General features: G+C 45.0%; 1 protein-coding gene across 1 annotated transcript in view; it reads right to left on the bottom strand.

Annotated features, from left to right (window-relative positions):
* CAMTA1 (calmodulin binding transcription activator 1) overlaps positions 1-14,909 on the bottom strand; it is a 252,265-nt gene that overhangs the window by 163,608 nt on the left and 73,748 nt on the right. The window contains exon 4 of the mRNA XM_010005211.1: positions 6,288-6,423. Within this exon, the coding sequence (XP_010003513.1) occupies positions 6,288-6,423 (136 nt within the window). The remainder of the gene's footprint in view (positions 1-6,287; positions 6,424-14,909) is intronic.

Here is a 14,909-nt window from a genome sequence, read left to right as displayed (position 1 = left end):
GGACCAAACAGACATAGCAGCATGCACTGTTCACGACTAAGCATGGGCCCTCGTTTCCTTGCAAGAGCAGCAACTAGGGCAGTTCTGCATGTGTTCTGTCACAAGACTGAACATGGACCCTCTTTCTTGCCCCTGATCATGCCAGCATTGCCCACGGGACCTCACCAAGCCAGCGGTCCCAACCTCTGCCAGGGAAAGCATCCACATCCTGCAAGCCCCATGTATATCAATTCCATTGGACCAGAAGCATTCCAAGGAAGCTGCCTGCACCTGCTGACATTTCACACTATCTGTTACCTACTTCCCCTCATACTGCACTGCCCAGAAGTCATAACGCCACCAGCCTGCTTGTGAGCAGCAAGTGTTTCAACTCCAGAAGTTCTCTGCCAAAGAGGGATTTTCTTGAAGTGTTGTACAGCAATGCACTGGTGGCTTGGTATGAGTTACTCCACAAAGGAAATAAAGCCAAATATTTCACAGCACATCTCTGAATAAACAACTGCAGGCATCCGACCTGCATGTCCATCTTCTAGCCAAGGCAAGGATCCAAGCGGATGTGATCCCGGCGGCGCAAGACCTGGGTAGAGCATCTCCTCCAACATCACACACGAGCCTTGATCTCAGCCTGAATCTTCATTCTCACACAACAGATATTAAGAAGGCTTTTATTGCTGAAGTTATGCACCATAAAATGAGCTACAACAATTAAAGGATTAGGTGCGTTACAGGCCTGTTGAATAAAGCTCCTCAGCATGTATGGGGCGTTAGGAAAAGATGCCAAAGCCCACGACCATTTACTGTGAATTTATGCTACTGCAAGTGAATACATTAGGATCCCAATATAGAAAACGAATTCTTGATATGTACATTCCCTTCAGAAGAGACTCTCAGGAGACCCATTCCAGATTTAATGATAATCCATATTCCCCTACAGAAATCGTGAACCAGCTCTCCGATTTCCCCAGGACTGCCCCAGACACATGAATCATTAAGATGCCGTCACAACCCCACGTTCCGGATGACAGAAACACCACCTAGAATAGGGAACAAGATAAAACCCAACCACCACTCTGCAGGAGTCAACACATTCCACGTTTCTGTACAAGCACATGTCCCTTGTGTCCACTGCAGGGACGGGCAGTCACAGTACAGACAGGGACACTGCGGCACAGGCGGGCACGTTACGGCACAGGAAGGGAGATGCTGTGGGACTCTGAGCCCTCCAATAAGTTATTGGAGACTAAGGGGGAGCCCAGTTAGAAATGGCAAAAGTCAATTAGGAGAGATATAAGGAAAATACTGTTACAATAGATTTGTAGACAAACCATCCCTCCTTGAGCAGTTTTTCTCCCCCATTTTCAAGGCTGGGCTTGTTTGTCTTGATGTAGGGACTCTTGTCCATACTTGTGTCATATTTCCAGAAACCTTCCATGATAAACCCTCGTTTCTCCTACAAAGCCATTCTGCAGTATTTCTCTGGAATCCATTAAGCAGCCTGGCTGAACAATACAATCTTAATTGGTTTGCAAACTACACAGCTCACCTCTGAGGCCAAGCAGAGCCTGTGTAAATTAAAGTGGATTGGATCAGGCTGTCCCAGGAATAGTTCTCCCAGTTAGTGCTGCCAGAGCATCCCATCGCCCTTGCTGTGTTCACCCACCAGTAATAACTTACAAGTAAATTTCACCAACAATAGCAGGGAATTGAGACACAAACATTTTGCTATTTAATATTCCACGATGGGCTATTTTACATACTACAGAAAAGCCCATTTGGTCATTTACTAAAAGGAAAAGTCATCTTGTTCCCAGCAGAGGCGAGGGAACGCCGCTGTCCCCACCCTGGCCGTGCAGCCTGTTACCCTGAGAAGGGCCATGCTGTGGGGCTGGACACAGAACTAGAGGAACCTTCTGCAAAGTTTTGACAGTGATGTCCCAGAGTTTGTGCAGTAATTGGATAATCTAAAATTTCTATTCTTGTCCTCATGGACTAATCTGTAACAGCGTTAAGGGACAGTTATGATATTAATTAAATACAAGTCCTGCATACAAAATTGATACTCTGCATCTCCATCTCCACGAGGGAGTTTCCCTCTTAATAAGACCTAAATCAAGTTTTACTTTTTTTTTCAGGAATTCATAAAAATTATCATATTGTACATACATCTATATACAAGAGAACAAGATATTTCAAATAGATGGGCTCTGGCACATTCATCTTGTTCTCTGATCTCCCTGATCTGAAATTAGCAATGTCAGACTAAATCAGGGCTGATGAAGGACTCTCCCTGACAAGCCAGGGCCCCGGCACAGGGACAGGAGCATCCCCACCAACGGGTGCCTGGCAGCAAACACCAGCCTTCCAAAACACAGAGGAGAAGAAGGAAGGAAATTCATGGTAATGTCACCTCATTTCCATTTAGCAGCAGTTCACTATGAATCTACATGAACACACCATTTACATGCACCTGGAAAGGTTCATGCTCAAGAAAAGCAAATGCATGGGCTGAGCCAACCCTCTGGGATCTGGGAAGGCACCAGCCTGGAATGATGCTGAAGCTATTGCAACACCCCCCTTACTATTATTTATTAGTTAAAATTTTTAATTATGTGAATTGATTAGGAACACCTCACCAGGGATCCTAATTAATTAGAATTTTAAAAAGGATCATGGATTGGAGATTTTTAATGGATTCCACAAAGAATTGCACATGGAGGTATATTAAGGGAAAGGCCAAATTAACTTCTCCTTTCTGGTTTATCTGGCATTTTCTAACAGGACTGTGCATCAGATTAACAAAGTAATATCCTAAACCTTTGTGTGCATTGATGCCAACCAAGACAATAGATTGAGAATTTCAGGCAGTTATCATTTCACATCCACTTGGTTGATTAGTTTATTCCTTTTATTCCTTATTTAAATTAGCATATTCCTATTTAAGTTAGTTCATTCTTTATGTCCTAAATTTGCTTTAGCTGTACTGTGCCTACTCACCAAATCCTTCTAGAAGACACTGACAGACACCAACAGCCCTGAGTATCTGGCATAAACTTCTTGTTTCAAAATGCATTTTTCTTCTTATTTAAAATTTGGAAAGACGCAGGAGCCGTCACTTTGATAACACTCAGGAAGTAATTAGTTGCTAACTTCACTAATATAAATCCCTTTTCAGAATTGGCTGGTCAGTAGTTTCACAGGCCAATGTTTCTCCTTCGTGCCCATTAGCTGCCATTTCCAGAGCTGTCTGGATGCTGTCGGTGCTCTTGGCTCTCGGCTTCGCAAGTATTTTTCCATCAGTGCGACGATGATACCTATTTATCTCCTGGCTGCAAGAGTTGCTGAGATGATCTGGCAGTGCCACAAGGCAGACAGTTATTTCATGCCCTGTTAAACCCTAATGTGGTTAACTACAGCATCACTCCAACTTCCAAAAAAGCTTTTTTTTATTATTTAAAATCTGTTGCCTACACGTCCAAGTAAAGACCATGGTTTCCCACTGGGATGGTATCAGAAATGTAAGTCCATAACATTCTATATGAAGTCGCAGAGTCTACTGATCAAGGAATTAAGGAGGTTAAAAGCACACAATTCTGCCCAAGCAGCACTTAGAGGTCAAGAAAATGAACTTTTCCTGCCTTGTTCAGAAGGGAGATGGGCAGCACTGGGTCAGATGCTGCCCAGGAAGAGGGATGGGGCAGGGGCTGAGGCACAGGGGGTTTCCTCCAGCATTTGGAAGCCACAGACACATCTTGGGGCACACACAGTATAAGAGATGTTTCTACTGTGGACCTGACTCTTCTAGACCCAGATTTATGTGGGAGTTGCATTTCAGACCTCAATCTCTATCTTCCGGTTCCTGTTGATTTTCTACTATCCTTACATACATAAATTACAACAACTTGAATCATCAGTTCCTTTCTATGCTCTGGTACCCAGGGGAAAAAATACTAAGTTCTTTTCAACACTTAGCTGATCAGTCTGGATTTTGATACCCCTTTAGTGCTACTAAGCACAGATTTATGTAGAGGTTGTGTTCCTCCAGATATGAGCCCCTGTAAAGGTTGCCATTAATTCTTCACTGCTTGGCTCAGGAGCCAGGTTTGTGCCCGGTTATTCTCCATCTTCCCCAAGACCCATCTCCTGTAAAACTGGCCCCATCCTGTACCTGCCAGTGCCAGGAGGCTCAGAGGTGGGTCTGTTTGGTTTCCCAGCCAGAAGACTGAGGGATGACTCAATGAGAGGGCATAAGTACCTTCTTGGGAGATAAAGTATCAGGTACTAAAGGGCTCTTAAGCTGGAGAGAGAGGTAGGAACAAATGGTCAAACCCAGGCACATCCAAATCACAAAGCAAGTACTTTGACACTTGTTTTCTTAAGTGGTAAATGTTATCAGCCCCAGGAAGAAGCCCTGAAAGCTGTGTATTCTCCAGCTCCTGACACTTTCCATTTCAGGTCAGTTACATTCCACAAGCCATGCTTCAATAAAACAGAAATTACTGGGTTCAGCACAGAGCTGTTGAGTCAATGTGATTGCCCTGCACATCCACAGCCAGACACTAGGGCCAATAGTTCCATCTTTGAAAACACATGCCAGAAAGTATCTAATCACATGTATGTGTGGTAGCCCACAGCTACCACCACCCTCCTACAGGTTAGGTTAGCAGGGCAGGTTCTGGTATTCTGCATTGTTAAAGTCCACAGAATTAATTAGATCATGCCCCGTACACCCAAAACAAAAACAATGCACAATTTCTATTATGCTGATTATTTTTTTTCCCCTTGTCATAATAAAACATTGTTATTGGATGTAAAAATTATGGAACAAAGTTATGCCTCTCTGGTGTAATATAATGCAATCTATTTAATACTATTTTAAAACCCAAAACCTCATTAAAGCTGACAGAACCTAAGAATGACAAATGGCCCAGGAGGATCTACTCCAGGCACCCGGCTGCTCCACATCCCCCGCACCAGGTTTGGAGATGGTCCCACGGGTGCCAAAAGCTCAGTCCAGCTCCAGGGCCACACTGGGGAGTGCAGGAGCTCATCACAGGCAGGAAGAAGGCTGGTACCACACAAACCTGCCAAGAGCGGCCCAGGGAGCAAGGTCGGAAAGCTCAGCTTGGCCCAAAGTCCAGCCCAAAGCTGTTGGATGCACCTCCACACCACAGGTCAAGATTTGGCTGTCCATGAACAACACCAACTATTCCAAACACTGCAAACACTGCTGGGCTCTGTCCACACAACCGAGCATAGGTTTCTATCCACAGCAATGTCCCCAGTAATCACTACAGCTTACACAAATAAGTACCCTTACAGCTTGGCTCTTCATTGGCCAAGATCAGGGTATTTCTGATGGCACAGCCAAAGGCTACATATACACATTATAACACCCTGCTACTACTTTGGTCCGGTTCAATATAAAGGCAGAGAACACAGCCCTACTGTCTCAGGAACTAAGCTAGGCAAAGATCTGTAGTGGCACTTCTATCAGAAAATGCAATTCCTATTTAATAACATATAAAAGAAGTTAAATACATGTACTTCTTATGCACATCTGTGCAGACCTTGAACATCAGAAGCTATCAGTGCAATCAAACAGCTCTCTCACACAGAGTCTAAGAAACAACAGTTGTGTCAAACAACAACGTGCTTTGGAACAAACAAGCTTATTCCAGAAATACTGGGTCAGGTGATATCGCCCATCTGAATGTCTCCGAATGGCTAAATAGCACCAATAGAGCAAAGGCCTCCTTCAAAACATGCCATGAAGCAGAGTCTGATTCTGGTCTGAATTCAACAGAAATTCAGCTTCTGCTACTGTTAAGACACACACTTCATAAGCATATGGAAAGTTATGACAACTGGTGCCAAAAAGTTAGCTGGTATTTAGTGAGAAGCAAATCATGCACATACAAACCTTACACAGTGAAAAAATAATGTAAAAAAGCTTAGCAACGCCCTCATGGTGTTTGGTTACCCTTGTGAAGCACCTGTGACCAACAGCACATGTTCTACCCAGAGATGCTCAGTATGGCCACACACTGTCTGTCTCTGGCACCTCAGCTGTGTGAGGTCACAGCGACCCAATGGCTGTGATGCACCCGGATGGTGAAACCACATTCAGATTTCACTCAAAGTAGTCAAAGAACGTGTGTGTTTGGAGGGGCAGGAAAGAAAGCTAGAATTCAGCAAATATTTTTCTGAACGAGTGGACAACTTCACATTGGATGTATTTTGGAGAGATGCTGGTTCCCAGCCCACCCATTTCCACTCTGCTCTCCTACCTCCACTCCTTGGACTTTCAGCTTCATGTGATCCTCTCTGGTGGTTTTCCCATCTTTCCTTTTCTTCCAGCAATATCCATCTTTCCTGTATTTCACCTTCTTCCTGTTGTACAGGATCATAGAACCATTCTGCGGTCTGAAAAAAAGAAACAGTTCTGGATTACAAAAAGAAAAAAACACCCTAGGAGAGCTGGTGAAGCAATGCACCACAGAGGGCAAAAGTCTGCACAGGAAAGCAATACTCCGTATTTGGCACAATACAAATTTTCACCTTCAGTTGCTGTTAATGGGATTAACTGATGTTTGGCAATCTGCAAAATTTTACTTGAGAATCTTGTACCTAATGAAGTCACTGTGCCAGTGATAGGTTAAGAAAAAAAAAAAAAGACATCTTATAAAATAGCTAGTGTTTTCACAGGATATCTTATGATTTGGGTCAGTTACATGCTGAAAATCAGAAGAAAAGAAAGGTTAAGGAGAGAAAGGATTGTTATTATTTTATTATACAGAATCTCTTTTTAATGCATCAGCAGGATTAGATAACAACCCCCTCTAATGCAGCACCAGAATAAGGATGTTGGCATAAAAAGGCAATAAACAAGCAAAAAAGAACGGAAGGAAAAAAGCATTAGCTTAGACATTGGTTTTGCTGTTCCTGCTTAGATCAGTGCTAGACATGGAATAACTCTCTTTTGAGCACCTATGGGACTTCAAAAACACTTGAAAACATGTTCTGCTTCAAGACCACGATGATGCCTTGGAACGTCAACAAAGGCATCTTGACGCTTGCCCAGCAGACTCAACACGGTTTTGGTGTTCAACAACATCTCAGAAATGTTTTGCCATCTGCTAAGCTGACACACAAAAGGGGAATTTCTACTGTAATACTAAAAAAATACACAGCTCAACCCCCAAGGCTGCAGAGGGAGCAGACAGTCTGGGCAGGTGTTGGGCTGAAGAAGCTGTGGATGGTTGTGGAGGGGCATCGGGCACACAAAGCCACTGGGCTTCAGAACACCCAGAAAGAAAAGCAGAGACACTGGCAGCAGTGGCAACGAGCAACATTCACAGGAAAGCTTTGGCTGAAGCCTTTTGACAAAGTAAAGCACCTGAACTTGTACAAACTGAGCAAATGAAGTACAGGCAGCTGCTGGTCCCCCTCCCCAGCCCAGCCGTGCTGCCCCAGGTACCCCCTGCTCTCTGGGCACCTGGTGTTTCCACACAGAGCTGAGTGATACTGGAAACAGCTGAAAAATACACCAAGTATCTTTGTCTCCAGCCAAGACAAGGAAGCTCTTAAAATAAATAAGCCAAATTAAGTGGTTTGTGTTCATGCAACATTGGATTGTGACTCCAGAGCTGTGCCAAGGGTGCAAAAATCAGTGCCTGGCCCAGCTGGAACAACATACCTCTTTCCTCTTGCTTCTACGGTTCTAACAGCACAATACCATGAAAGAAGCACAAGAACAAGCTTCTGCAGATACCCTCTCCTCATTTGTCTCTAACAAAACGTTCCATTTGAAGATAGCCGCCCTCACCCATGTTTATCACATAATAATAGGGCAGTAACGTTGATGTAATAGCTGTTAATTATAGAGTAACTCATTCCAGTGCTCCATTAAGTGCATAAAGGCACCTCACTACTGAGGCAAACAAGCTCATGATGGTTTTCTACCAGCACCGGCCAGCTGAAATTACCTCGCTCAGCCAACACACCCCACACCCTTCCTCCATCAGAACAAACACCATCAGCAGCCGCGGGATCCGCTGCCAAGAGCCCGTCCTTTGGCTGTGTCTCTGCACATCACTGCAGAGGGTACCTCCAGGTCCAGGCAAAGGAAGCCCTGCCTCAGCTGTTCTCAGCACTCACTCTCCAGAAGGCACATACACATCACAAACTTAATGAACATGGATTGGAAACTGTGGGAAGCCTCTCTTAGAATGACAGCTGCTGTAAGAAAGGCAGAGAGGGAAGATCTCCTGTGCTTGTCTCCAGCCCATGGACACAGCCAAGAGCAGGATGGCTGTGGGAAGGCTCTGCAGATGAGGTCTGAGGGATCTGCAGGACACGCAGCACTGCGACTCCAACCTAGATCTCCTTGGGAGGTTTTGCTGCTCCACCTCAACTCTGGGATTTCATTTGCACCTTTGTGAAAGAGGGGGATGAAACTACACACCTGAGCATGAGCCACCCTGGGACTGCAATTCCCAACCAGCTCCCACAGCCACCCCAGGAGCCTGCAGCACAGGCAGGGCTGGCGTGCAGGTGCCATCGGACACAGAAAACAACTGTTTTCTCTGTACTGCCTTGCACCCAGAGCCTCAGCAACAGCAAGTACTGCAACATCAACAGCAATTTACTTGGTTTGATTAGCTACTACTTTGCAGCTACACAGCGCTCTTTTCATTAATGCAGGACTAAACAGAAAATAATAAAATACTATTCTAATGTTACAGTACAGCTGAAAGCAAGTGAGCCAGAGGGAACTCAACCTACTGAGAGGCCTGAGCTTGCAGAGTGAGGTGCTGATGCTGCTGGAGGGGTCCGGGGACCCACACAGAGACTGGCTGCCATGTACTCATCCTCATTCCTCCCTGGTGGGGATGATCACAGCCCAGTTTTCCATCATGTGCGACAAAAACCAGACCCACGTCCATGAAATGGCAATGTGACCTCCCAGCAGGTCACCTCACCTGTACCTGCTGTACACCAAACACAAGCTACAGCACTTCCTCCCTCCAGCTGATTCCCCAGGATGGCACAGAAAGGTCAACAGCATCTCTCCCTCCACTTGGAATAAATTTGATTGCAACGAGAAGACAGGGTTTATTGCTCCTAGAAACAAAAGCAGCAAACAAAAGGAAAGGGACAGAGGAAGGAGCAGTGCTACAGCCTGACCCCCCAGCAATAGAGGAGAGGAGCCCTCTGCCTGCCTCGCCCACAGACACTGAATCCCTGCCTTGGGTTCAGGCTGGGAACACCAACAAACAAACCTCCACAGCCACCACATGGCCAGCAGAGATGTGCTCGCCCCAGATCCCCCACCTGAGTGTAAGAGCAGGGTCCTGCCCATCCAGCTGGGCAGGAGCACAGCATGAGGGCTCTGCACACACTGGCAGGTATTTCTGGTTGCACTGGTGAAGCTTGCAGGATGGTCAACTTGCATACAGACCCAAGTAGCACACAGCAAAGTTACAAATCTAGATTTCCTCTCTTTTACAAGCCTGTGGCATTTAAAAGCTGTCTGATCTCTAGGTTTCTTGCTTGTGGCCTGGGGGAAGGAGGGGAAAGGACAGAAAGAGTAATTGCAGAGCAGAGAACCTTGTCTTCGGTATTGATGAGATTTGAGATGCTTCCCTCCCTCTGCCCCTGTTACTTACCATCACAAATTGCCACAACAGCGTAAGAGCTACTTCTGCCCAAATTGTTCCTGCTGCAGCCAGGAAGAAGATGCTAAATTCCATTTTCAGGCTTATTTTTAGAGTGAAGAATCATAGCCTGCGGCTGCTGTGTCTCACTCGGGATCTGCTCGTTGCTGGGGACTCCTGAGGATGCTCACCTCCTGCTGCACATCAGTCCACACCACTGGATAAGAGCAGGGTATTTTGGTCTAGTGATGCTTCATATATGCCTCAATTATTGTGCTTGTAAATTAAAGTGCCTTTGACTTCAACAACCAAGATCACAGAAACATAGAATGGATTGGGTTGGAAGGGACCTCAAAGATTATCTAGATCCAGCCCCCCTGCATGGGCAGGGACACCTCCCACCAGACCAGGTTGCTCCAAGCCCTGTTGAACCTGGCCTTGGACACTGCCAGGGATGGGGCAGCCACAGCTTCCCTGGGCAACCTGGGCCAGGGTCTCATCACCCTCACAGGGAAGAATTTTCTCCTAATGTGTAAAGGAAAGGAAGGAAAAGGAGGGGCAATGAAAGGAAAAGAGAGTAAAGGAAGGTCAAAGAAGGGGAGGGGCAAGGGGAAGGAAACAAAGACATTAAATTACAACCATTTCACAGGTGCAGGTGTACATAAAAACAGGAACATTCAGACTCACTATTGTAGACATTAGCCTGATGACCTTTTGAATCATGGTACTACTGAGGAGTACATGGTACTACTGGTACCACTGAGTTGTTCTCCTAACTGTGTTACTGCAACACTAACGAGGCTGTTCAATGCAACTAGTTCCCTTTAAATTGTCACATCAAGATTTGGTAAATGTCAGATGTATCGTTTCATTAAAACTATGTTTTAGTGCCTCAAGAACTGGGGTTGCTGAAAGAGAACAGCAAATATGGCAAAGCCAAAAGCAGCCAAGGTAGCTAGAGAGCAATGGCAGTTAAAGCCATGCTGTGATGCAGCAGGAGGGTGTCACACACCAGACACCCTCTGTGCCACCTCAGTGCACAGGCAGTCACCACCCCCAGCATGCAGGTGACGAAGCCCCCTCCACCAATCCCTCCATCCCTCAACACACACAGCACTGAGAAATGGTTCCCGCTCACAGCCTTGATTATGCTATTTTTTTATCCTGCAAAACTGTTAACTTTATTTTCTCTGGCTATGAAGTTATCCTGGAGTCCAGGGACTGCAAAAGGGGACAATCTTCCATCTTCTGAATCTATGTACCATAATGATGAGAAATTAACTTTCCATCTCCCAAAGGTGCAACCTACTGATGCAGAAACTGGCTGGGAAAAACTGGAGTCCTGAAGGAAGCCTAGAAAGAGAGACAGAGCCTCATAATAAATTATTACCCTGAATTTTTCTCCTGTCTGGAGAAGCTTCCCAGATTTCAGGCAAAACAGGTCAAAGACCACCGTGGGGGGCCACAGTGCCAGCAGTTACAGTTCCAACAAGCCAACAGCTGCAACACAAGCACCAGGCAAGGGGGAAGTGGAAGGTGGCCCTGGAAAAGGTTAGAAGAAATATTCTGGAAATATTTGAAAAAAATTATGCCTCAAAATGTGCTTCTCTAAAGTCAATTACAGGGAGAGGACTGAGAATACAATACTCATGGGGAATCACATGCCTCCTTGAGCACAACAAAAAAAAATCGTGTGTGGACAACACAGGGCACCTAAAAATAACACAAAGTGGACATAACCCTCGAAAAGAATAAAGCAGGCCTGTAATTCCCTCATCCGACACATAATTTCCTTAAAAGCATCATCTATCCCACTTGGTCACTGCCTCGTTTTGTTGCACTGGAAACCACCTTTGGTAGCCTATGATCATTGTCCTGTTTCTGCTCTGTGTGCAGCTGTGAAGCCCTTGCACTGCAGCTGCCCCTGGCAGGGCCAGGAGGAACACATGGGGCTGTTGGTCGGGATTGCTCCTGACTGACAGAAGATTTCAGAAATACCTCATTGCCTATTTCTTGTTTCTACAGAGTAAAAAAGTCTGATGACAGAAGTTATTTCTCCCCTGAGAAATGCTGCTCTCTAACTCTTCATTTACCTTGACATTTCCCCTCCGCTGCACTGAGGGGTTATCAGAAGATTAAAGTCCAAACGGGAAAAGAGGAATCTTGAGGAGCTGCAGACCAGGATGTCTCACCCCCACACTTTAGAGCAAACCCATCCCTGGCCAAGCAGATACCCAGGCACTCAGTGCCAACTTAGAACATCACCAAGATCCACGTGTCCATGTCAAGGAACCTGCGACAGGGACGCTGTGACAGGTACATGCAGTTCTCTTCCATACAGAGAGTTTTAAACGTTTTCAGACTTTGGGAAACTTCTCCATCACAGCTGGTAGATCACACAGGAATTGGTTTTATTAACCTTTTTTTCCCTTCCCCTTCCAAATAAATTCTTGGCCCTGACCTTCAGGCAATGACACACACTTGCCTTGGAAAAAAAGGAATCCCAGCATGAGTCCAGTTTTTCCCCACAAACAACAGAAAAGCCCCTCAGAAGAACTCTTAGAGATGTTTAGACTTCACCATGTCTGTGAGGATCCAGCCGTGTTTCACCTCACAGGGAGAGGCCACTGCCTTCAAAGTCCCCATTGTCCTCACTTGAAGCTGAGGAAAGTTCAACAGCCAGAGGGATTCCAGATCACACATTTGAGATTTACCTGAGCTTTGAACTCCGCCAACATGAAACAGAGACTTCAGAAGAAATCTTCTTACCCATGTAGAAGAGATATAAATCAAAATAAAATGTAAATACATTGGATTTTTTTTGTCTCCAGAATTAAATGCCATTTGCATTTAAGATGAAAGTGGATTTATTTTGTATCTACAATATTTCAGAAGTTAAAAGCCTAAAATAAGAGACTTAGCAATTTTATCCAGAGTTGCAGTTAATGCAATGGCTAATCCCATCAAGAGGACATTAACTGGTGTCTAGATGCTCCTTTTCATAGCGGTAGTAGGCCATAAAACTTAATCCTTACCTCCTCTTTCCAGCACGTAGCCTCTGTTCATCAATAAAAGCAACACTGCTCGTTAAGTATGGGAGTAATTACCTATGGCTCCAACAAACAGGACCCAACAAGCACCAACCACAGCAAAGCTTTTGTACCCTATCTCAGGACTGTTTGTGGGCTGATAAATAGAGCACTTCTGTCAGAGCAGGATCAATTTTGAAGGCTGAAGCACAGGCTACAACACACCATAAAAGTGCTTGGATTTTTCTGGTGTGTGCTGGGACACCCATTGTCAAGTCTCACCCTAAAGCAGTTCCCTGGGGCTACTTAAGGAGCAATCAGGACTTCAGGGCCGCAAAACTGCCCCCTCCAGCCACCTCTGTCTGCAGGACACGTTGCCCTAAGGACCAAACCAAGCAACATCTGAGACTCTGCTGCCTTGGGCAGGACCAAAGGACATTGCAAACTCTCCTCCCAACAGCAATGTCCCTGCAGCACCACGCAGCCTGGTGCAGTGCACAGCAGCTCGGGCTGAGCAGACTCTTGCCCCTGCCCCCATGGTGTCCCGCTGGCTGTGGGGACAGAGAAGTGACAGGGCAGGGATCTGCACCAAACAACAGCTCCAACTGGTGCCACTTTTCCCAAGCCAAGATCTGTTTTTATGAATGTGCTGGAAAAGCCTGTACATTTTTGCTCTCTGTACTTTTTCTTGATGCAACTAGAAAACAGGGAAGAGCAATAACAGCACTAATAATAGTAATACAACTAATAACAGGATTTGGCTTCTCAGTAAACATTTACTCTGCTGCCATTTACACTCAATATTATTGTGTTTTGTTGCCAAAGACTGAACTCCACACAAGATTCCTCTAGCATCTTTGTGTATCATAGATACTCAGCCTAATTGATTCAAAAAGTCTCTTGGTTTTAGAGCCAATTGAAGAAATCAGAAAAAAAAAATTCTCTCTGCCAGTGCCTTTGATGGAAAAGGGACTATCTTGCCTCCACCCCTACTCTAGTTTCTGGAGTCCTCATCACCATGTCTCCCTCCACAGCACTGTCTGGATCTTGTTCTTCCTCAATTTACACCTTAGGGCACAGCACAGTTGGAAACTGCAGCCTTGTGAAAGTACCCAGAGCCAAACCCTGAGTCAGGGCTTTTTTGCAAGGAGTAATTTCTGTGAACTGTTATAATTTTGAGTGGCCCAAAATACTGAATGTTAAAAAACTCCCAAAGGAGGGAAATGGAAAATCCAGGCAGCTCCACTGGCAGACCTCACACTGGCAAACCACAAAGGATCCCATATCACCGTGACTTGCTCTTAAGTCTCCATTTATCAAACTGATTCTCTGCTCATACGGAGAGTGCAGACTGTATCTCGACTCCATCTGTATCTCGAGACCATAGGAAAGAGTTCTTTCACAGAGAAAAAACAAAGCTAAACCAAACCCTTCTTATTCTGGGGGCAGAGGAGAATAAGAAAACAAGACATAACACCTCCAAGGTCCTAGAGATGGAAATTCACATTTGGAGATGAACTTACTACAAAATAATCTGTAAGGGAAATAACCCACAAGCAGAGGCTCGGCCAGCGGACGCTTCTTATCCTGTCTGATCACCAAGAGAATGTGAAGCATCACTTCAAGCCACTTGTGGGTAGAATCTCTAATATTTTGTCAAGACCAGGAAGCCAGCTACAGCTGGCACAGGCAGTTTTCCTATCAAGACCAGGAAGGTGAGCTCTTCTCTTTCCAGAAATACACAAAGGCTTGGTTCACCAAGCAGGAACATCCTGGAAACTGTGCTGTCCCAAAGCTGCAGACTTTGTTAAAGCAGCTAACAATAGTCTTTCCAATATTTTTACTGAGTAACATGATAACTCATGTGTTGATGGTTCTGAACTCTATACCAGATTTGAAAAAAGAAATTGGAAACAATCTTTATGAACTCCTCAGTAAGCCAAGCAATTGAAACCTCCTCATAACGATATAGGACCAAAGCTAGAATATTAAGATTGTCATTAAGTGGAATGCACACAAAATGCTTAGAAGTCTTTTGGCAAATTATTTCTTGATATAATGACATGCTATAGACCTAAATCTTAGTACAAGGCATGAAAAAAGACAGTTAAATCAACTTTGTTCATTTAAATATAATTTTAAAAGAACAGGCGTTTGTCTCTTTATTGCTCAGGGATCTTCATCAATTTCTTTAGCCCTCATTTATTCCTCTTCCTTACTCCCA

This window comes from Chaetura pelagica, unplaced genomic scaffold (genome assembly GCF_000747805.2).
Source record: "Chaetura pelagica isolate M959 unplaced genomic scaffold, ChaPel_1.0 scaffold159, whole genome shotgun sequence".
Classification (NCBI taxonomy): Eukaryota; Metazoa; Chordata; class Aves; order Apodiformes; family Apodidae; genus Chaetura; species Chaetura pelagica.
The sequence above is the reverse complement of the archived record's forward strand: the minus strand, read 5'-3'. Positions and strand labels throughout refer to the sequence as shown.